Source organism: Patiria miniata, unplaced genomic scaffold (genome assembly GCF_015706575.1).
Source record: "Patiria miniata isolate m_02_andy unplaced genomic scaffold, ASM1570657v1 HiC_scaffold_29, whole genome shotgun sequence".
In the NCBI taxonomy this organism is placed as follows: domain Eukaryota; kingdom Metazoa; phylum Echinodermata; class Asteroidea; order Valvatida; family Asterinidae; genus Patiria; species Patiria miniata.
In genome coordinates this window covers 4,002,102-4,027,023 of record NW_024037068.1, presented here as the reverse complement: position 1 = coordinate 4,027,023, position 24,922 = coordinate 4,002,102, and the positions used below count along the sequence as shown (strand labels likewise).

At 40.1% G+C, this 24,922-nt stretch overlaps 1 protein-coding gene across 1 annotated transcript in view; it reads left to right on the top strand.

Annotated features, from left to right (window-relative positions):
- Positions 1-24,143, top strand: part of LOC119735604 — a 28,151-nt gene extending 4,008 nt beyond the window's left edge. Inside the window, exons 4-16 of the mRNA XM_038209370.1 lie at positions 3,516-3,567; positions 5,049-5,156; positions 7,862-7,910; positions 8,365-8,423; positions 10,062-10,211; positions 11,339-11,413; positions 12,224-12,280; positions 13,367-13,533; positions 16,574-16,619; positions 17,516-17,584; positions 19,637-19,645; positions 22,880-23,025; positions 23,946-24,143. Of these exons, the coding sequence (XP_038065298.1) occupies positions 3,516-3,567; positions 5,049-5,156; positions 7,862-7,910; positions 8,365-8,423; positions 10,062-10,211; positions 11,339-11,413; positions 12,224-12,280; positions 13,367-13,533; positions 16,574-16,619; positions 17,516-17,584; positions 19,637-19,645; positions 22,880-23,025; positions 23,946-24,045 (1,087 nt within the window). The 3' untranslated portion in view covers positions 24,046-24,143. The remainder of the gene's footprint in view (positions 1-3,515; positions 3,568-5,048; positions 5,157-7,861; positions 7,911-8,364; positions 8,424-10,061; positions 10,212-11,338; positions 11,414-12,223; positions 12,281-13,366; positions 13,534-16,573; positions 16,620-17,515; positions 17,585-19,636; positions 19,646-22,879; positions 23,026-23,945) is intronic.
- Positions 24,144-24,922: the final 779 nt, after the last annotated feature.

The window sequence follows — 24,922 nt, the reverse complement described above, 5'->3', positions numbered from 1 at the left end:
TTCTGGACCCCACATTTATGGACTTATAATATTCTGTACATTTGTGTATACATGGACTTTGTGCATGAACAGTATATTCACGTAGTGCTCTGTGAGCAGTAATGAGAACTCCATATGTTGGACACACTTCATGCACGAACTGGTTTGTGCATGCAGTGTGCAACTACCATGAATTTCATGTGGAGTGCCGTGGCCTCATGATCTGGAGCATTGAATTTGTGGTCTGCGGGTAATTCCGCAGGTTGTGGGTTCGAGCCCAGCCTGGGGTTATGGTGCGTGTGCCCTTGGGCGAGGCACTGTGTCACTCATTGCTTCTCTCCACCCAGGAGTAAAATGGGTACCTGTGAGGGCAGAGATGGTTATTGTGATTGATTTTAGCTGCTTTGCGCCAAAATGGCAGCGTGGAGCTGTATACTCCCCAGGGAGCTGAGATTGTCTTTGGAATGTTTCATTGGCCCAATGAGCAGGGTAATAATGATGTAGCGCCTTGAGCACCAACATTGGTGGATATGTGCGCTTTTGTGAATGTGCACAGACTGGCATAAGTAGTCCCACCTAAAAGCCGGTTCATAGTTCATGCAAATTTGAAGCGAATATGATATCAAGGAAATATTCAAATATGCGAAGTTGAAGTGTTCAACTGTTCGCAAGTTTTGTTACCAAATTTGCATAAATTCATGTTCACTTTCGCACCGAGCACGAACCAGCCTTAACTCTCTTTTCGTAGCTGTTGAGGGGGCATTTACTTATTCAGAAAGTCCTTTCTATGTACATGCGATTGCTGATTTTAGCCCCAATGAATTTGTAGGGCTGTGACAAATATACCAATATTCAAATATTCAATCGACCAAATATCCGAATGTTCTTATTAATCGTATTAGTTGCATATTTTTTATTGTTTGTCAGAAATGACACACTTTTGTCAAAAGCCTTTCGCATGATTAGGGCGTTCCTTTTTATGTCAGTTCAGGAAGACACTGTTCAGTTTTAGGGTTTTCTGTTCAAACTGTGAACCCAAAATTTGCTCATTGAGAACGTTTGGGAGAAAGGGTTGCTCACTGGCTTACTGCCATGTACTGACAACAACAACAAATCACCAAAGAGAAGAAAAATTATGACATCAAAATATCCAAAATTCTAGCAACTTTTGGTGCTGATATAGCTGTAACATTGAGGTTTCTGCCCGGAATTACATCAGAGTTTTGCTCATGAATACGGCATAAAACCAAAAGGTCACCAAAATACCCTTGAAAATGGCAAAACGACAATTGAAAATGAGGTTAAATGGGACACAAAGGTGCATATTTATCCCCCTGGCTGTAAGCCGGAGGGGGATATTGCGATAGCATCTTCCTTCTGTGTGTATGTCTGTAATTATATGATTTGGTTAGGTTGACACTTCTCAGCTCATAACTTGGGAAATACTTTACATAGAAACTTGAAATTTGGTTTGTGAGTTGTTCTTGATAGTGTTAAGAAGCCTGTTGATTTTTGGGCCGACAGGTCAAAGGTCAAGGTCACTATTGCTAAAACAATAGAAATATTGTCGGCACGAATGCTTGAGAAATACTTTACTTAGGAACTTCAAATTTGGTTTGTGGGTTGCTCTTGGTAGTCTTATCCAGCCTATTGTTTTTGGGGCCTACAGGTCAGAGGTCAAGGTCACTTTTGCTAAAACAATAGAAATCTTCCATTTTGGTTAGGGACACTGACTTTTTCAGAGAAAAAAAATGCCAGCATGCCAGGGGGATTGCGCAAGTCCCACTTGTGCACAGTATTTTTGAAGATGGCAATAAAAGATTACATTGCATGGCCCCTTTCACGTTTAAAGGGCAACTGAATTGCCCTGATTGGCTCTTGTCAAAAAAAAAAAAAGCGCTTGCCAGTAGCCCATCTGCGGTCCCTACACAGGGCCAATAGTGACTCCTCCCTAATAGATTAACTACCTACCAGGATATCTGTGCTCAATTGCACTGAGGCATTGTTGTTTACCATCGACGCAGACACACTTCGTCATGCTTGATTGATTTTAATAGTGTCGTCTGGGCATACTGATGAGACAGTTAAAATTTATGAGCCTCAAATCTAGTCTCGTTCTCCTCAAAATGAGTTAATGAGAGTAGAATCAGAGTAAATGTTGCAAATGATGGTCAGGTGTTGAAGAATTTGGGCGATTCACAATGTAGTGTTCACCAAGAGTTTGCCGTAGTGTCCATTTTTCAAGTTTGTGGTTGACAAAACATGGCCCATTCGAACGAGTGTCAGTAGACAACTTGAGCTAATTTGTCATAGATTGAGGAATGGCGTTCTGCCGCCTTACAAGAACATTAGTTATACTCAGTGACTGAGTCAGTAAGTCAATCAGTTGGTGGCTCAGTCAGTCAGAGAACAGTAGGCTGGCCTTTGGAGTCCAGCAATAATGGGGATATTGCATACATGAATTGTCTTTTTTTTTTCTCAGTTTTTTTTTCTAGTTTTGGTCAACTACATGTAGGCTCACCATTTCAATCTTTTTTTTTCATGGTAAATTTGAACATGTTTTTAGAGTCTGGTAGTGTAGTGGTTGATAAAGCTGAAATACATATTGAACATTTTATAGGATGATTTCCGGGGATTTAGTGATGTTTTGATAATTGTAAATGCAGTAGTTTAGCTGTGATTGTGAATATACATGTACTTGAATGGCCCATATAGGCCCTAATATAATTTTTTTGTAATGCCATTCTTAAAAATGCACCTTTTGTCCCATGTTAACTTTATCTCTGAGCTTCACTTTAATACCATTTTCAATTTTTGTTTTGGTGAGTTTTTGATTTGCTATGTTAAGCTTGTGCAAATCCATATTTACATGTATGAGCAAAAACTGTGATGTCATTGAAGACAGGAGCTTCAGGAGTTGTACAGCTGCTTTGGCATCAAAAGTTGCCAGAGTTATAATAATTATCCTGGATGCTATAATAGGGCGACTTTTCCACAGACTTGTGCACAGACCTAAAATGTCATCTAACCTAAGTTTACCTTTTATCCTTACTCCACGAAATTCAGTATTTTTATTAAGTGGACCATGAGGAATCGATCTACATGTAGATGGTTTGCGACAAAAAGATTCCTTCTCTTAAGGGTCATTTTAACAATAGGGCGGCAGTTATGTGTCGCCCCAATAAGGTGTGTCGCCCTAATGTAGACGTGATTAGCAAAATCTGTCGCCCTAATATAGCATTCAGTAGAATAGATTTTCTGCTGTGATCAATTTTCTGGTTTTTTTTTTAGTGATTCAGTTGTTTTTTTTTGCGTACATGACAGTATAAAGTTTCTGAGCAAATTAAGGCACAAATGTTTTCAGCGAGCAATTTTTGTGAAGGTACCGGTATAGCCATATGGAATAACCACATGTTTTCCTAACATCCATTCCCTAGCAATTTTCATTTGTCTCTGGCTGCTCTCGATAGCAGTTCCCAACACGGCCAGTCATGCATTACATTGTCACGTTGCTCTTTTTCCCCCTAATTATGCAGGCTGCATCCCATGTTCCCAATAGCCATTGAAGCCTGCAAGTCATCCAACAAGGTAGCCTCAAAACCGCGTCCGAATTATATGGCTATGGCTAAAAGAAACACACAAGTCTATGGGAGATAGCTTCAGCCGTATCCGTAGACAAATGTGTTATTGAAAGTCGTAGCCCCATAATTCAGGTGCAGCTTACAATGTAATTCACAAACCAATTTCAGTTGTCTGTATCATGTACATATGCATGTACATGTAGGTTATTTATTACTGTTTGCCTGTTATGCTTCACAGGCTCCAGATGGAAAAGCTTTAAAATCTTCCCATGTTAAAATTTCAGGCTGGTCTTATTCTACATGTACATTGTGGCGTGGCCATATAAAATTACTAGAGTGCTGACTCTATGTACAAAGTGATGCCTGCTGGGTGCATCCATGTTTGTACACAAACCTATGGAAAACTTGAAATATTGTACGGCTTTTGTACGGCTATTTGCATATCTGCGTTTGTACAAATGCATTCTACACAGGTGTGTTATCGAAGCCGATACGCCCAAAACCGAAACGCACAAACAGTAGATGAGCGTTTCATTTTCTCTGCGCAAAAAACGCAAACCCGTGTGCGTATCCGCTGCAGAAGATTTTTGCCATGACTTTTTTTTTAACAGTCATGACGCGCTTAAGTTGTTTGCGTAAGTTGCACTTTTGCGTTGCATTTAGAGTACACTTTCAAAAATTCACTCCATCTAACTTCATTATGTTCTTCAAACACACACATGAATTCAAAATGTCTGCGCCCAGGAAGAGTTAATGTATATCCACGCGTAAGAACGATGAGTTAGCGCATGTCATGCCAACACAAAGTGACGAGTGAGGTGCCACATGCAATGCCCTCCCATTGACTGGGTATAGTTTGCAGGATTCAATGACCACTGGGCTTATAAACAAAGACACACTAGAGCTTTAATGTTGAATTTTGGTTGGGAATTCTCTGATAAGTCGATAGGGCAAGCTATTCATAAAGCAAGAGCAAGAAGACTAGCAAGTGAATGCAATTACAGTCAGAGACCATGAACCAAATTTGGGGTGTTCCATATGTTTTCTTCAGCCTGTGTCACAAAAAATAAAAGACTGAATTTTTTTTAAGGTTGGTTTCAAATATTCGGTTTCCAAAATCGAAACTGAATGGTGGAATTCAAAACTGATTTTTAGAAAATCCAGATTTATATCCCATCACTAAAGCCAACGTTTGAAAATTAAAGAGAATAAACTCTCTTCCCTTTTTTTCTTTATTCGTTTTAAATTGATGTTCGGTGGTGCGTTTTTCTGTATCCATCCCATGCCACAATTTGCCTTATTTTTTAAACCATTAGCATTAAATTTGCTAGATAGGTAATATGCATATCTACGTGTGCATGTACATGTATGTATGCTTTCAACTGAGAACGTTAACTCTGCTCCTTCAACTGCAGGTTTTCAGCACAGACTTTCTTATTATTTTGAGTCAAAATCAATAACTTTCTTTTAAAATTCTCCACCACTCAGGTGAGATCCCACCAGGGGCGTGGTCGCCTACTGCTTCGCATCTGCCTCCATAAAAAGATTCTTGCTGTGCCTATAGAGCAACTTCTTAAGAACTCAAGGATGCTTGAGGTAGGATTGACGCAATCTAAACCCCCCTCCCCCCACCCCACCCCTTTCACAAAAATTAGTGACTTCGGGGTCAAGGGGTCACTATTTAAAAGGAAGCTAAATATTAACATATTAATATACACCTCATTCCTACCCCATTACCTCACCCGAGTCACCAACCCCAATTCTCCTGGCCCTCCCGATCCCTAACGTTCCCCCACCCCTACCCCTTGCCAATAAGCACCCTTACCCCTACTCCAATAATCACCTCCACCCAAGTTCCTACCCACCCCAGGCCCCACCCCTACTCACCTCACTTCCATCCCACCCCCATTCCTAATTTTCCCAGCCATGGACGGATCCAGAACCAATTTTTTTTTGGGGGGGGGGGGCCAAGAGGGCTGGAGTATTTTATTTTTTTCAAAAAGGGGAAGGGGATTAAGTCGTCGGTTGCACCACGAAGTGACGTATCGTGTCCACAAAGTCCATAGATGATACGTCACTTCGTGGTGCACCCGACGAAGCATATAGCATCTTGCGCTATTTTCACATTGTAATATTAAAACTAAAACGTATGTGTTGCTGATGACTTGCGAGTTAGATACGCAACGTTTTATTTCCTGAAAATTTAAAAAAGGAAATTTGTTGGGGAGGGGGGAAGGAGCATGGCCCCCGTTCCCCCCCCCACCCCTACCCACCTCGCCCCTACACATCTCACCACGGCACCCATCCCCCATCATTACCCCTCTTTACCCAAGCCCACTGTTCCCACTCCTCCCCATTGAAAAAAAAATTACACAGCTACTGGTAATTTTCTCCTACTTTATCTATTGAAGCAGTATTATTCAAACATTTATTGGACCTTTAACCCTAACGTCCCAAATCTGCCAACTTTTCAGTCTGTGGTTTGGCAGAATTTTCACGGATAGAGCTTATGCGTTAAAGCAGACTTAAAGGGCAATGGTTTTCTATTGTGCATTTATTGTTACTTTAATGAAAATAGCAAAAAAAACACCATCTTAAACCTGCAACGCATAAGGTCTATCCGGAGCCCTACTATGCCTTGATGTCCCAATTTTGTTTAAAAACAAGGGAATATACCTTTCGTGTAACAAAATTGCTGGATTTTGGCGAATGTACAAAGCTTCTTTCAATAGGTTTAGTATGATTTGATGAATATCATTATGTACAAAAAGCAGCAAACAATTAAACCTACATGTAGATGTTGTACTGTGTATGCATTCGCACGCTGTGGCATTAAATGTGGCAAAAATGAAACCAGTGCTTTTAACGGTGGCATCTATTTCTGCATCTGTTCCTAGTATTAATATTTGAACAACAAATCCTCGCACAAAGTAAATACGAAGAGCACAAGTGCATGTCTATAATTTAGCATCACTGAGTCTATAATAGCATCACTAGAATGTGCAAATGCAGTGCAGATTGGTTTGACATGGTCGGTCATCTATGCATTATAGCTAATGTCTAGAGGCAACGGAGCCTGAAAGTAAAAGGTCACGCAGCTCAGCTTCCGGAACCCTCACGTGGCCCACCTTGGGTATTTTACATTGCGTAGCCCTTTCACCTTCTGTAATTTTTGGCGGAATAATTTCTAATTGTAACCAACCCAAGAAACTCTCATGCTTGAATTTTATTCTGGTATTCTTCAAGTAAAATTGAGGAAAAATCACTCGGAGATGGTGGGTAAAAACCGAATTTCATTTACGACCGTTCACATCTGGCATTGTCGTTCCTAGGTCTCCTTGTTATTGCATGTTTGATTACATATCTTATAATTGCATGAGAATGAGAATATAGAACGTTGCGAATATTTACCTACCTACCGGTACAGCCGATGGGTTCTAGATTCAGTGGGACTGGCTTGATCAGGGGCCATTTTCATGGAGCTGCTAAGCACAGAAATTTGCTTAGCATGAAATGTCTTGGCAAAAACAGGATTACCAACCAAATGTCCATGTGATGTATATTGCTTGTGATTGGTATTTTGCTTAGCATGAAAATCACATGCAGTTTGGCTGGTAACCTGCTTTTACTAAGCCAGACTTTTTTGTGCTAAGCAAATTTTTGTGCCTAGCAGCGCCATGAAATTGGCTCCGGATCTTGGGTGCAGTCCTCTCAAGTCAATTTTAGCTCATTTTTTTCGTCAGTACTGATGAGTCCTTCAAGTTTATTCACACAATTTGAAAACCCTAAAAGACATTTTGGTCTTCTTTTTCGCTTTCAGTTGTCACCTAACGACCACCACAAATTTCAGACATTCTCATCTACGTTCACTTTGGGGTGTGCCTCCGTAAATCACACTAGTCCGCACAATTTTCGATTTTTGGAAGTGAGAGGTCAAAAGGCAGGATGTTTCTCTTTCATGTCAGGCGATTTATCAGTTTGCATAAATTGATATGCTAGTCCATGTAGCAATTTTACACAGGCCTTTTCCGTCAGTGATTTTCTTAAGAAATCAATGAACGAAAAATACTTGCAATTGTGGACTTTTTGCATGTGAATTTTGCTATTCAATGGTTACGAAAGCGCGCCACCAGGGGTCAACTATCAGACCCTATAGTGTCTGGGGTGGGTCGAAAGGTCAAAGTTCACCGTGATTTGCATTTGGCTCATGACTCCATTGAAAACGAAATGAACAAATTTGTTAGTTAGACTAATTATCTAGAATGTTACGAAATCAAAGGACGTGTTTGTTTCTTGCACAGACCTGGTACGACCCTCTTCTGTCCATCATCGGTAGCGAGCTGCTTGTAGGTGAGTTTCAGGCTACGTCGTTAAAAGTATTTATAAAGCAAAATTGTTCATTTTAAACAAATTCTTTTTTTGGGGGGGCCTCATTTTAGTTCTGGCTTGCAATTTCCACAAGGCCAGCCCAGCAGTCAAGTGACTATTTTTAACAGTTGATGAGTGTTCCTTTTCATCATAAAGCAGGATTGACTGGCTGTGATTGTTATAAAACCTGATACAGCTATGCTTCGACCGTAGGAGATTGATTAGCCGGTCGTGCCTACCAGTTACCTGCTTTTGTCTGTTGATGGAATTTGACTAGTCAGGGCGCCTATTGAAATATGATCTGACTGTTGGTGACTAGTCTGTGTAAAAGGCATGGCAGGGGAACAGGATTGAAGTTTTGACTGTCTGTGACTGATCAACAAAAGGAGGGGTTAAACAAACGATTGATCCTTGTATAATTTTCTCATCACTCCAGAATCACTGACTTCACTTCTGTTCTGGGCATCGGAAATTCAGTTTGACCTCAATATTAAGGCAAGTAGTTTTTCAGTATGTCATTACTTTTGAAAACTATATGCATGTATACTGATTTTGGATTCCATCACGTTGATAAAGAAAATATTAGATACCTTTTTGAAATCAAAGTAGTGTAGCAATGTAGCTTGCGATTTCATCGCGACATCTTCATTCAGTGTAGTGCTTTAAACCACTCCGGTCATGTGACCACCAGCACTCCATCAGCTTGGAAAATGTCCAAGTTATTAACCAGGGAGGATCAGTTCGGGAAGAGGAAGATACAGGAAGCAATCGAAATCAGGACACAAAAGCCATCTCTTAACAGAGACACCGGATACGACCTGCCCGACATCTACGATGATCTGCTGTCATGTGATCACCCAAAAGGTGGTCACATGACCGGACGGGTTTAAATCACTATGCTGAATGACTAACACGGCTGCCCACCACGTTTTGAAAACTAGTAAGCTACCAGTCTAGCAGAGGAAGTATTCTTTTCAAAATTATTCATATTTCCATACCACTGCTCACCTTAGTTTAGAATCCTGCTTGTTCGTATTTTTTTTACCGAGAATGTGCAGACCTCTTGTTTCAAGAAGTTTGTGATGTATTTGATTTCTTTATTTTTCTACAGAAATAGCAGTGCTGCAGTACTTCCGTATTTGTTTTTATCTCGTAATGTAATCTGAAATTTTCAATGATACTTGTGCACCAAAATATTTCAAGATTTCAGCCAAAGTGCCGTTGTGCTTGCACTTGTACTCAAACTTGAATTTTTTCTGCCGCACTTGAACTCCTCAACAAAGTCTTGACTCTAACACTGAGACGTGACTAGCGTTTTGACTGATGCTCCAAATATGGAATATCCAGATGTGACTGAATAAAATCGGAAATTTTTTTCTTTCCAGAACACAAAAAGATAAAACAAATAAATCAAAAATTCCATGTAACTGATAACTGATCACTCATACTGTTATGCTGTAAATCATTGCTTCTTTTTTTTTTATCATACATTTACTTTTTGTATATTTTCGCTTTTGATGTCCCTTGTGTACGTCTGATTGCTCAATTTTTGTTCTTCAGTTGAATTTTCACAAAGATATTGCTGTGTATACATCATAGCCGATTTTATACTTTTATAGTTAATTTAAATTGATATTTTTTTTTTTTTGGAATATTGGATCTTATGTTTCTCTGTTAATACTTTTCTATGAATTGTATAGTGCGCGCGGTGTTTTTATCTGCAGCACACCTCGTCAACGGATCATGATTATTCAGCTAGTTTGATGTTTATTCATAAGACAATTACAATGACATCACATCATTGCTATAACTCAGTCATGCATGTACATCAAAGCATTTCAAAAAACGGCTTTCGTCGAGCTGCCACAGTGGCCTAGTGGATAGTGGAATGAACTATGGATCGCGAGATCTGTGGTTCCAACCTATGTCCATTTTCATGGAATATTTTGTTGGTTGGGATAAGTTTAATTGAAGGGAAAACACTACGAGAACCTTAGTGCCTTCCATCCACACAGAGTGATAAATATTCATGTTAGGGTGCATGATGTGATTGGTTAAAATACGATGTATGTTGCAAAAAATGGTAATTTAATGACTTTAGTCTGTGTCACTGTTGATTTTTTTCCAATTCAGAATGCCAGTTTTCTTGATGAGACGTGGACCCTACCCGTCTACCGCCAGTATGAGTTTGTCCCATGTAAAGACCTAGGCGTGGTCATCAGACACATCAGGAATCGGGTCCTGGTGGCTGAGGTGAAGCCAGACAGTATAGGTGCACACAAAGTAAGTGTGTAGGTGCACATAAAGAAAAGTGTGAAGGTACTCAAGAAGTTAGTGTGTAGGTGCACATAAAGAAAAGTGTCTAAGTGCTCAAGAAGTTAGTGTGTAGGTGCACATAAGGAAAAGTGTCTAGGTGCACATAAGGAAAAGTGTCTAGGTGCACATAAGGAAAAGTGTCTAGGTGCTCAAGAAGTTAGTGTGTAGGTGCACATAAAGAAAAGTGTATAGGTGCTCAAGAAGTTAGTGTGTAGGTACACAGAAAGAAAAGTGTATAGGTGCGCACAAAATAAAGTGTGTAGGTGCATATAAAGAAAAAGTGTGTGGGTACATACGAAGTAAGTGTGAAGGTGCACACAAAGTAAAGTGTGTTGGTGCTCCAGAAGTTAGTGCGTAGGTGCACATAAAGAAAAGTGTATAGGTGCTCAAGAAGTTAGTGTGTAGGTGCACACAAAGAAAAGTGTATAGGTGCGCACAAAATAAAGTGTGTAGGTGCATATAAAGAAAAAGTGTGTGGGTGCGTACGAAGTAAGTGTGAAGGTGCACACAAAGTAAAGTGTGTTGGTGCTCAAGAAGTTAGTGCGTAGGTGCACATAAGGAAAGTGTCTGGGTGCTCAAGAAGTCAGTGTGTAGGTGCACACAAAGTAAAGTGTGTAGGTGCACACAACAAAAAGGGTGAGGTGCACACGATGTAAGTGTTAAGGTGCGTACAAAGCAAAATGTGTAGGTGCACACAAAGGAAATATGTAGGTGCACACAAAGTAAGTGCGTAGGTGCACCCAAAGTAAGTGCGTAGGTGCACCCAAAGTAAGTGTGCAGGTGCACACAAAGTGACTGCATAGGTGCACACAAAGTAAGTGTGCACTGTAATTGAAAATTTGCACTTTTAAGCTGTGTCCACTATTGCCCATATGAGAAACACAGCTCTGATAACAAAAAGTCAGTTTTTGCATTCTTTCCATTAAACTCCAGTTTATTTACAAATAACCAAATCAATAGGTATTCAGATATTCAATAAACGATCGAATATTCAAATATTCGATAGACAGTTCAGAGGCATTTTATCTTCTGAAAATGCATCAAAATTAGTCGACGACTGAAACGTGTGTCTTCTTTAATAATTACTTCTGCAGGATAGATTAGAGCCCGGTGATATACTGGATGAACTGTATGGAAAATCTCTTTATGGCAGTGCCAAAGGGGGCAAGGTAAGACAATACTGAACAAAAGAAACAACATAGGACAGGGTTTTAGTTCTCATCATCCATCCTCAGTTAGCCTTTATTTACCGCACTCTCCTCAGCGTTGTATCCCTAGATCATTTCCAAAATGAGGCAAACTGTGTGATCTTTTGAAACGGTCAAATATTATACCAATCAACAAGTATAAACTGATCTTCTCTAAATGCCTTGCCCAAGGGCACACGCATTATAGCCACAGGCTGGACTCGAACCCACCACCTGCAGAATTACTCGCAGACCACAAATCCATCCAGACCATGATGCCACGGCACACCACATGTGTAGAAATACCTTTATTTCTCCTGACGATCGCCAGAGTAACTGACCGAAACGTTGAGTTTCCCCCCAGTTCTTTCCAGAACCTCACAAACTAATAAAAGAGATTTGCCACATGGTGCTACCGTAAACTGTTATTTGTATCTTCACCGTGCAATCCTTCAAATCTTATTTTTAAAGTGTATTACTTAAACATTTTTGAAAACAAAATGCTCAGCCAACACCCAATTTAGACTCACCTTTGCACATGGAACAATCGGGCACCGAATCTGGGTCAAAGTAGACACTAAATCACACTTTAAAATTCCAATTGGGACAGGTATGCAGGTTGTTTTGAATAGATCCAATCTGTTTTCAATTTGGATTTTCTCTATGATTTGGTTGGAAACTCTCTGGGTAAAAACTTCACTCTGAGGTTTAGTTTTGGAACGTGAATGTGGAGGACATTCTTTCATTTCTCATTTTTCTTTCTCTCTTTTTTTCATTTTTAAATCTCTACAGATTCCCTCTATACTTAGACAACACGAGGGTTGGCCAATTTACATATCAGTTATAAAGGTATGATCATAGATCAAGTCCAGATCTTCAATCTGTTTGTTTTATTTTTGTGATATTTATTTGGGTATTATTTTTGTGACTTTTTTTCGGATTGGTCTTGACATCATCATTTATTTGGTGGATTTGGAGCTGTCTTGAAATTCCAAAACATTGTTTCATCTTATGTTCTTCATTTGACAAAAAAATCATTCAATATGTGACCTACTCAAGCAAAATAAAAATATTCAGAGCTGCACCGTTATAGCCATGCATAGACAATCCAATTCTCGCTTCAAAATCTTTGAAATTTGAAAACTTGCAGATCATCACATAGCTTTAAAATCATTCATAAGGTGGAAGCGCACAAAGCCGTAAATACATATACTTGTGGGAAGACCTTTGTTTCCCCTCTTTTGTTTTCCTCTGTTCCTATTGAAATCTCAAACTCCATAGCGTTTCCCTTATGGGGCAGATAGGTTTCTAAAGACTTCCTTGTGGGGTCTATAAGCCAGTTTAGTATTCCAAAACGTGGCAGATAAATGCACACAAGGCTATGGGGGACATGGTAACCGATCTGCATTTTGTGTAAGTTTTCTCGCAATCGAAAAGAGATGGAAACTTTTGTTCACACAAAAATTTGGACACCCAAGACACCTAAAAACAGTTCGCTGTCCAAACGTTTTTTTGCAAAATGTTACTTCAGAACATGACGATCTTTTCAATTTTGCTGGTACCCCGCTATGCTTTTGCACGCATACTATGAAATGTTCATCCCAAAAGAAAAATCGTCACATTTTGATGCACAGTTGGAATATCGAACTGGCTTATTGTCTATTGTGTTTTCTGCCCCATAAGGAACCATGCATGTACATGTACCCTGCACCTAGTAAGCACAACGTATTTGCTTTTGAATACACACAAACCCAAAAATTTTCACGTGAGCGTCAGGGAGCGTCAGCAATTAGTTTGAATGTCTCTCCCAGTGGTCTCCCCCAACTCTCCTTTTGTAACCGTTGAGGGGGTATTTGTGCCAAGGAGTCCATAGTCGCTATAGAAAATGAGCTCCATCATCATAATCCCGCTCATTTTTCCCCCCTTTTTCAACAGTGTCATTTGAGAACCGGAAAGGTATTCTACAACATAAAGGACCACCTTGCAGTATTGAGGGACGAGTACGCAGGCTTCAAGGTTCCCATCGACAGAGATCCGAACCATAACAGGAAGTCATCTAAGGACAAAGATCAGCGGGACATCTCACACAAACTCAGTGGAAGGTTAGTCTGTTTTCAAGTCGTTTGATGTAGGCTTAGTCTGTTTTCAAGCACTTTCAATATGTTCTTGTGTCCAGCAGGTAGTCTTTTCTCAAGTCAAGGGTTCCTCTCTTTGAGATTTTAAGCCTTTAGGAGGAGAAAGTGTCTTGTCTGGTTCTTTGCTGGCGGTAGTCTATTTTCAAATCCTGTGCAGGAATTGGTCTGTTTTCAAGTTTTTCTTTAATGAAGCTATAATATTTTCAAGTCAAATAGCTGTTTCAAGCTGTCTTTTGTTCAACTGCTCCTTTGCTAGAAGCCTGTTTCAGAGTCTATCTTTGCAGGCTGATTTTTACGTCAAGTTAACCTTGGCAGTAGCTTTCACATCAGGAATGGTAGAATTGTACTTCCTAATCAGTAATTTAAGTATATTACATCCAAACTAAACTTACCGGTACTTCATGTATGCTTATCATGTGGTTTAAATGGGTCTGTCCGGAATATACCGAATAGTTGAATATTTGATAATCAACTGAATATTCAAATAGCTTTTTGCTGGTTCGAATATTCAAAAGATAAACAATTACCCTTACATGTTGTGTAAAAACACGACTGTGATGTAATTTTAATCATAAAGTTGCTGCGCTTCATTGTCAGATGCCCCTTTTAGTTGACAGTAACTTTTTTTGTCGACGGGTTCATTGTTCCCATCCTTTTAGCAGGTTAAATCCATATAACACTGCAAAACATTCCTGTGGTCCATGACATCGATCGCGCACGCAAATTTTAACCGGTGCGCTTTGCGTGCAACGTTTGACAGGTGCGGCATGCAGTTGCAGCTGTAAACTTGACTGCCAATTTTCGAATATTCAAATATTCAGTCAAACGCAGATTTGAATAATCGAATACTAAATTATTCGAAAATGGACTGCTCTAGGTTTAAATTATGTTAAAAAGGCATTCAATATAATTTAGTTGGACAAATATTCAACTTAAAATGACCCAGTAAGAAACGTTATCGGTCTGTTATTTTATTGTATTGATTTTGGTGTCATGTTACAATGTACGTGCTTGCTAGACAGAGGGCTTTTGTAATTCTACCCTTTGATGGCAAAGTTTAATTGCCTGTAGCTGGTTTTTAGGTGTTCATTTGCGCTTCCCAGCTTTCAGCTTTCGGCTCCCAATTGATGGTCTAGCTCCTTTCCCAAAAAATAATCAAGCTACAGGTACATTGTGCTGATGTATTAGATGCAAAGACATTGACATCTTAAAAATCTATTTTGTTTGGTTGTAGGGAAATTGCGATATCGTAACTGTCCGTTTAATCAAGATGATTAAGTATTTCTCAAGTTATCGTGCTGACAAGAGTTAACCTCACCAAAACATAACACTCACACTGACACCTACTGTTTGTTTATGGTGTAAATCGAGGTGTTTCTTTTGTTCCTCTTCCCTTTTCCTTTTTTGTACTTTTTCGCAACAGCTCTCATTGGTTTTGTACACGTTTTCTAATTGAGGTCGTCCTCGATTTGGTTCCTGTCCTCGATTCACCGATGATGTTGCACATGTGTGCCCTTGATTTACTCCATAAACAAACGCATGCACACATACCAGTACATACATTCTTATAGGTAGTTTAAATGACCTTTTTATCTTTTGTAAACAAAAACTTCGGGTTTGAGACTTGCGGCATTTCTTGTGGCATTTTTAAAATGCCAAAAGTCGATTCCCAATGAAGATGCAATTTACTAAAAACAAGTGTGAGAAAGACAAAGACAAAAATAAATTGGACATTTCTGCCCATCCCCTTTGCAAATGAGACATTGCTCTAGACACGGTTATTGGAGCAATCCGATCTCGGTCAGTTCACGAGGCTGCCATTGTAATGAAAGCCAAACAGACAGCAAACGATGTCTTTATTGATAGTTTGTCGCCAAGCTCGCGGCCGGGCCGGTAACCGTATAGGTGATGAGTTGGTTCGGATTGCAATCCCTTTTGTAATTTGATTGCGTGCCGTGCTCCCCTCGACCTTTCCGGCAAGTTTTTCACGGCTTGTGTGTCCACAGATTTCCAATCTTGGTGTTAGTACACCAGCCTAGTTCTGGTCGGTCTGGGGGACATTTTTTATCTAAAATTTTAAGGTCGCTACATTGCCAGTTGTTGATCGTAATTTGATATTTTTCATAGTGTCTGCACATGGTTCTGGTTAAGTGTTGTATCATGTTACTGACCTTGGCAAATGATTGCCAAGTTATCAACCATTGCTCACAAAATTGAATTTTTGTCACTTGTTGTTGTTTGCAATATCATCCTTTTCTTCTTTTCATTGATAATATAAAGGTACATTGCAATGTACAACGTTTCCTAACAATATAAAACAAACCTACCAAATTATTATGAAATACGTTATGTGACTGTAAGTGAATAATAGTCTCAAGCATCCTGTGAAATTATTGCACCTGGTGTGCTGTCATTTTCAAGAAAAGTGGAAGTTTTGTATCAATTTCCAACAATGGTTGGCCAACTGACCATCATTGGAGAAAAAAATGATTTTTTTTCAAATAATGCCCCCAATTTATCAAATTTAGTTGGTCCACATTTTGTTTGCAATCGGTTGCATATCCGTGAATGGATGAAAGCCAGCTAGTCTGGTTCCCTGACCTGACAATTCCCTGACGTCTATACTTGTTTTTATTATTTTATTATTTTTTTTTAATGCAAAATCGCCCCAAGCAAGTCTATAAAAGCCACTCTTGGTAAAGGACTAGAAAGAAGAAAATTAAGACTAAAATCAGGAAAGCTGGAGGTAGGAATTGAAATCACTCCATTTCGTCTGGAGTAGGGTCGGGGAACCAGACTACAAAAAATACTATTGTTTTTCTTGGTTTTTCTAGCATCCATGAACACAAAACTTTAAAGAGGTCAGTGCGACAATATTTGCTACAGTGTAACAATATTTGCTACACTGTATAAAATACTAACCCCAAATCCATCCATTTCTGAAAATTACAGCAAAAGCAAATGTTGTATATTTCCTTTAACAGGATTTATTGTTTGTGTGTTTCAGTTCTGTTCATAAAGTGAAATATGTTGGATGCACGGGTGTTGGCAAGGTGAGTTAATCAGAATTGTCTTCTCATTTTGTTTTTAAAGACCTGGCATCTTAACCCTAACTCCCTAGGCCTATTTGCTAGGATGTCCTCAATCCTGCACAATTCTCAAATTGACCTTTTGGCAAAATAGCATAAAAATCCTCAATCCTGCAAATTCCTCAAATTGGCCTCATGATGGCAAAATAACATATAGCCTCACTCCTGCAAATTCCTCCATTATGTCTTGAATATGGTCCGTGGAGGGGTGACCACTGCCTGAATCCCGCAAAATCCTCCGGCAGAGACTGTCAATATGTTGAGGCTTGGCCAGTAACATCCTGGAGCAGTACGGAGGATTTCAAGCATAATCCAGGCCTATATTTATGTCAAGGTCTTGCCCAAGACCTTGACAAAGTGCATCCTACGAAATCAGTAATGCACTTTTGCCATGTAACCTCAATCCTCCAAATTCCTCCACTTCGGCAAAGAGGATTTTGAAGGATTCAGGGCAGTTAGGGTTAATGAATGACTTTAGATGATATCAGCAAATCGCTTTCATCCATGTTTGCTTGTGTTCAGTTTACAAAAATATATCAATGGAATGTGCAGTAAATGCATTGTGTGACACATCAATCACAAATATGATCACACACTCTTGTTTTACTATACTCCCGAGGGCATTGCTTTGTGTTTTCCTTTGTCCCTGTAATATAACACCCTCCCATAGACACAAACCTACCGAGGACCGTTTCCAACAAAAGACCCAACTCCCAAGGACTGAAAGGATCTGTTGTTCTTCCTTTGTGTGTCTGTCCTCGGGGGTTATGTAGAACAAGTAGATTACCACAATACCGCTACAGCATATTCTACATGTTTTTGAATAGAGCTTTACTAGGTTTGCCCTTGTCTTACTGTAGGAGGGTGGGACGTCCGTCATTGAGAGCGCTATATTGAGAGTACTGGAAGAACATGGTCGTAACCCTACGGTAGGTGTTGTTATTTCTCCTTTAATAGTCTTCCCTATGTTGTAAACAGCATTCATAAATACCTAAGACAGTTTACCCATTCCTATTGGTTGACAGCCCATCACGTGGGTGGTTTTAAACCGCTGATAAAAAACCGGCTGGTTTTAAACAGCGCACACGCCAATTTCCATATAAGGAGATATTTAGCACAACGCGCGTGAGGCACATACCATATACATGACAAGAGGGGCGTTTCACAAAACACGAGTAAAACTGTTGAACAAAATCTTTGGAAATTTGTGAATTTTGACTTGTTTTGACTGTTTCACCCTCGCCTATAGCTCGGGCCATTATCCCTGTGTTTTAAACATACTCCAAACCGGTCAAGCACATATTTATTTCCTTATTATTATTATATCCAAGTAAGCATAAAAAAGGGAGGGTAATCTTAAAAAAAAAAAGAAGAAGTGAATATAAATCTCATTGCTAATAACAGAAGATGGTCATTGAGGTCAAAAAGAAAGTTATCGATATAACAACACAATTGACCTTCAAAGAAGAACTGGAAAGGAACAGAAAGGCTTGACCGTAGTGCTTATCAAGCAGTTTCTGCAAAATCAGTGTTCAAAGTCAAAAATTAACCCAAAAAATGACTTTCCTAGTTTTTTTGTATTAAAGGGAAAATACAACATTTGCAAACATCAAAAAATAAAACTACCAAATCATTTTGAAATACCTTGCTGAACTGTTAGTGAATGACAGTGTAAAGCATCCTGTAAAATCATGGCACCTGGTATACTGTCATTTTCAAGAAAAGTGGTATTTTTATATCAATTTCCAACGTTGGTCAGCCGACCAGCGTTGGAAAAAAACTGGCTTTTTTTTCAAATACTGGCCCCAATTGCCCATCGCACTTGTTTGCAATCTATTACACACCTATGAACGGGTACAAGCCAGCTAGACTGGTTCCCTGGCCTTACAATTCCCCAATGTATGTAAACTGCTCTGTTTCTTCTTATATGGAGTCAGGGAACCAGAGTACAGGAAAACGATTGTTTTTCTTGGTTTTTATAGCATTTTCGAACCCAAAACCTCAAAAAAGTCAGTGTAACTATATTTGCTATATATTTCCAACCCCCCAATTCCATCCATTTCTGAAAATTACAGCAAAAGCAAATGATGTATATTCCCTTTAACCCAGGAATTTCATAAGATATCCTCAGTTTGTTGAAAAATAACCCATGTCTGAGGCAACTTTGAATGAGTAGTAACCTGTACTTTGTGTTTGTATTGGTATCCTGTAAACCTGATTACCTGAACATATTCAAATTCAAATTTCTAAGACTGCATAATTATCACTGTACATTCATGGAAGCCTGCTTCATAGACGGAAGCAGTGTTCCAGCTATTGTCCAGAAAATCTGTCACTCTTAAAGGGAAGATACATCATTTGCAAACATTACAAAACAAAATGATCAAATTATCACGAAAAACCTTGCTTGATTGTTAGGGAATGACAGTCTAAAGCGTCCTGTAAAATCGTGGCTCCTGGTGTGCTGACATTTTCAAGAAATATTCCATTTTTCCAACGCTGGTCGGCCGACCAGCGTTGGAGAAAACTTTTTTTTTTTTCAAAACCTGCTCCTACCTTTTCCTAATTAGTTATTCTGCATTTTTTATTTCTTTGCAATTGATTACACTTCTGTGAAGGGGTACAAGCCTTCTAGACTGATTCTCTGACCTTACAATTCCCCAAAGTCTATACATTGCTCCGATTCATCTTAAGTGGGGTCAGGGAACAAGACTACAAGAACATGATTGGTTTTCTTGCTTTTTCCAGCATCTACAAGCCCAAAACTTGAAACAAGTCAGTTTAACAATATTTGCTATAACATACTGATCCTCCAAATTCATTTAGTTCTGAAAATAGCAGCCAAAGCAAATGTTGTACATTCCCTTTAAATTGTTTGGTAGCATTGCCAGCGTATTAAGTACTTACGCTTATTTAATTTGGTCAAATTTCTTTTCTCATTTTCCCCTCATGATGTTTGCTGACTCCGGCTCAATCTACAGACATATAAGGTAAGAATTGTTTGTTTAAATTCAAAATTAAAACACAATGAAAATAAACATTATCTGAACAATGATAAAGTCATGCTTGGTGTTTTTCATACTTTGGTAAAGTTGGTATCCACATCAGAACGAAAGAATTCCTACTCCGTCGTGTCCACATTTGTGAGGCAGGACGCGACATGTCCGGTGGCCTAGCGGTAGCGACTCGGACTCCATACTTTGCCTTATGAACTCGGCCGAGGTGCCTCGTAAAAGCCGAATTTGTGCCAGCCCTCTCTGTGAGCTTACTCTTGGAAAATCTGCAGATCACAGAGTGCTTCAAATTGTTTGCCTTCCGGTCATGGAATTCAGTGTGGTCTTTGAAACTTAACTTTATCACTGCAGAGTGTGCTGACATGTTGCGCTTGATCAACTCAATGTGGTACGCACGCATAGCGCATGCGGTACAGTGCATTGTACCCAAGTACCGCAAGGGAGTTTGCGTTACTAGAAATGCGTTGACATGTGAGTACCAGACTATTTGATTTCGTTCCTCGGAATCAATACCCCCGTCTATCGAAACTTTTGAAAGTACCGTAATTTTCGGAATATAAGCCGCGGCTTATACATTGATTTTGCCCATGAAAATGTTTACTGCGGCTTATACACAGGGCGGCTTATACGCCGAGCCTTGAAGAATAAAAATGAAATTCACATGTGTATTTCATGTACTGGTATAAGAAGAGATATGTTGCTGAAATGAATTATCAATTAAGAAAGTCATTAACGAACCGAAACCACGTGCCACGTAAGGTGCCGAGCGGCTAAAAGTACGGTGAAAGCTGTCTTCGATCGACGCTTGCAACAAGCCGTACGTGATTCTAGTGCTGCTGCATGCTTTCCCCAGCGGACCACACCATTTGAGGTAATATAGGGGTGTACTATCTTGGAAACAATAATTACCAACATTTCCGCTGTTTAAAAAAAGAAAAAAGACGACTAATACTTTTTATGGTGTCCGAAACATTTCTTTATTCGATAATCAGTTGTTCAACGTCACAATATAATTTTTACCCCTCAGCCGAGAGGCTCGAGGGGTATTGTCATCGCCTAGGGCGTCCGTCCGTCCGGATGTGTGTGTGTCTGTCCGTCCGTCCGTCCGTCCGGGCAGCTTAGTTTCCGGATGATAACTTGAGTTAGAAATGTTGTTTGGGGTTGTAACTTCGGTAGGGGGTTGCCCTTTGGAGTAGGCAAGTTGGGATTGGTTTTGAGGTCAAAAGGTCAAAGGTCAAGGTCACCGTGGTGAGTTAAATGTAAATGGTTTCCGGATGATAACTTGAGTTAGAAATGAGATTTTGGTGTCTAACTTTGGAAGAGGGTTGCCCTTGGGAGAAGGCAAGTTGGGATTGGTTTTGGGGTCAAAAGGTCAAAGGTCAAGGTCAGCATGGTGAGATAAAGGTAAATGGTTTCCGGATGATAACTTGAGTTAGAAATGAGATTTTGGTGTCTAACTTTGATAGGGGGTTGCCCTTGGGAGTAGGCAAGTTGGGATTGGTTTTGGGGTCAAAAGGTCAAAGGTCAAGGTCACCGTGGTGAGTTAAATGTAAATGGTTTCAGGATGATAACTTGAGTTAGAAATGAGATTTTGGTGTCTAACTTTGGTAGAGGGTTGCCCTTGGGAGTAGGCAAGTTGGGATTGGTTTTGGGGTCAAAAGGTCAAAGGTCAAGGTCACCATTGTGAGTTAAAGGTAAATGGTTTCCGGATGATAACTTGAGTTAGAAATGCGATTTTGGTGTCTAACTTTGGAAGAGGGTTGCCCTTGGGAGAAGGCAAGTTGGGATTGGTTTTGGGGTCAAAAGGTCAAAGGTCAAGGTCAGCATGGTGAGATAAAGGTAAATGGTTTCCGGATGATAACTTGAGTTAGAAATGAGATTTTGGTGTCTGACTGAGGTAGGGGTTTGCCCTTGGGTACAGGCAAGTTGGGATTGGTTTTGGGGTCAAAAGGTCAAAGGTCAAGGTCACCGTGGTGAGTTCAATGTAAATGGTTCCGAATGATAACTTGAGTTAGAAATGAAATGTTGGTGTCTAACTTCGGTAGGGGGCTTCCCATTGGTACAGGCATGTTGGGACTGGTTCTGGGGTCAAAGGCCAAAGGTCAAGGTCACCACGTTGAGTTAAAGGTTAATGGTTTCCGGATGATAACTTGACTCTGGCTGAGGGGTTTCAACAGCAACGCTGTTATTTTTGTACTTGAAATGTATTCAAGAAACGATGTAAACCTCAAAACAGGGACTATATCACCCCTTACAAAATTAATGGATTCGTCCAGGAAAATGGCAGCATCGTTTTGACTATTTTCGAAGAAAGTTACGACCGAAACTTGAATACTGCTCGTTAGTTATCACAAAAATTTGATAAGTTTTGAGATAAAAACGGACCTGTATATTTTTAGGACAAAACAAATCAGCATCTGTTGCCACAAAGTAAGATTTGTACGTAGCGCTCCAGTCAGACAACACACGCAATGGGGGAAAATCACGGTGGGTTGCATACTCTCTCACGTGCTGCAGGAAAATGTTGTCATAGGCCGGCGCGGCGCAGGCTGCCGCACCGGGCGATGTATTAACTTTTACAGCCGGGGATGGACGGGGCAGCCGGCAGCAATTCCCGGTGTTTATTTCTCATCATCAGTTTCCACATTTGTTTGTGAGAGTATCGATTGTAAATGATTTGATACAACTTTTGTGGCCCTTTTTATAGCTTCTGTAGTGTAAATGGAACTGGTTCAGAGCATTTTGGCTAGAATTTGAAGGCCTTACAAAGTTGAAACCGCTGCCGTTGGTGCGGCTTATACGTCGGTGCGGCTTATACGCCGACTTCAAATCTCAATTTGCAGATTTTTGCGTGCTGCGGCTTATACGCCGCGCGGCTTATATTCCGAAAATTACGGTAAGTCAGATATGGCCAGATCATTTAAATTTTTTATATTTTTTTTTATGGTTTTTCCCCAACTGAACAATAAGGTCTCATATGCTCGAGACCCCACAAGATCTCGAGACTTTTGCTCCGAGATCGAGGCCGAGACCGAGTTCTTTGAGTCAAGACCTTGAAATTGTCGAGACCTACGAAAATCCGTCTCGAGACCGGTCTCGATACCGAGACCTGCCTCGAGACCTACATCACTGGAAAGTGCTATATAACAGTAAGCACGACAATTGTTTATTATTATTTTGCTAGTAAAATCTTGGGTATTTTATCTTCAGGATGTGTTCTTAGAGCTGGGAGAGACCAATCTGATTACCTGGGAGGCATCGGATGAGGATCGGATCATCATGAAGCACTGCTACCCTGAAATATCATCTTGTGGCAGGAGGGTTGATGCATTGCTGTACTTTGCCTATGTCGCTGGGTGAGTTGCTTTACAGAAGCTTGTACCTGGGCGGCATTAGACTGACCCACTGCGTACATGGCAAATTCAGATTTATTGAGTACCGGTACTTGTACTTTCTGAAGAATGATAATTGTTGACATTTAGGTGAAGGAGGCTTTGTGCATGCTTTGATCGTTTTAAGATCACGCTTTAAAGGGAATATACAACATTTGCTTTTGTTGTAATTTTCAGAAATGAATGGATTTGGGGGGTTAGTATTTTACAGCACATATTGTTTCACTGACTTGTTTGAATTTTTTTGTTCGTAGATGCTGGAAAAACCAAGAAAAACAATCATGTTCTTGTAGTCTGGTTCCCTGACCCCACGTAAGATGAAACATAGCAATAAGACTTATCTTGTCTTAGCAATTTATAGTTGTCAGGGAATTGTAAGGTCAGGGAACCAGTCTAGCTGGCTTGTACCCGTTCATAGGCGTGTAATCGATTGTAAACAAAATGCGGACTAACTTAATATGGTGAATTGGGGGCAGTATTTGAAAAAGAGCGATTTTTTTACAACGCTGATCGGCCAACCAGCGTTGGAAAGATATACAAAAATACCACTTTTCTTGAAAATGACAGCACACCAGGTGCCATGATTTTAAAGGATGCAATTAGACTGTCATTCACTAACAGTCCAGTAAGGTATTTCAGACTAATTTGGTAGTTTTGTTTTTTGACGCTTGCAAATGTTGTATATTCCCTTGAAGATCAAGTTTTATGATCAAATATGCGAAATTTAGCAAGAGTGTGTCTTGATCTGTGGTGAAAAATGATTTACCTTTGCTGTATAAATACATGTATATTGTCTTTGACAAGGATTTCAGCAAGATATCTGTCATGCGTTTCGCGATTATGAGCTTGAAATGGCTAAATTCTTGTGATACTGTTCATTGCAGTGACACTACATGTACCATATCCAAGCAATTCAAGTGCTTCGTCTACTTAGCAACTTGTGATAAAGAGGTAAGTGAACTTTTTCATCCATGCGGTTCGTAAGTGACTGCGTCATACGCGCACTCATGCACTCAGCATGTTTGTTTATGTTGTAAATCGAGGATTTTCTTTTGTTCCTCTTCCCTTTTCCTTTGTTTGTACTCTAACTTTTTCGCAACAGCTCTCATTGGTTTTGTACACGTTTTCTAATCGAGATCGTCCTCGATTTGGTTCCTGTCCTCGCCTTTTCACCGATGATGTTGCACGTGTGTGTCCTCGATTTACACCATAAAACAAACGCCACTGATTACTAGCACCCATTGGCTGAACACGCCACTTTGTACTTCTTCCGGTTCCAAATGGTTCTAATGATTTTCCATGCTACACCGTGTGTAGTGGGTGTGGTTTAAGTTGAAATGATGTCACACTTACGAACCGGATTCTAGCCACCCCTCCCCCATCTCCCTTGCCTCAAAAGAACTATTCTTCAATCCGTAAGCCATATGAAGGCCAGACTTGAAATCGAGTCGGCAATTGGCTGGATTTTTTTTTCCGGCCTGTTGCGCACTGCGCCGGCATAGACGGCTAACGCATACCGCGATGTCCCACGGTACGGTACGTACGTTCGGTATGGCACTTGCATGCCGGGCCGGGTTTGTCCATCCTCGACCCCAATATGCGTGTACTTCGATACCAATTACCGACTTGAATTATTTGTTCTCGGCTTTGTACACAACGTATGGCAATTGCTACCAGATTTGGACGGAGCAGTCTGATTGGTTAAGGATCGGGAGAATATGAATATTCATGTTACATCTTACAGCTCATGCGTTTGTCCGTGTTTTGTACACGTGATCTGTGCGTGGTGAATGGGATACAGCACGGAGCGAGTCCCATTCTTCGAGGGGTCAAAAGCTCATTCCTGAGCCGTTTGGTATTC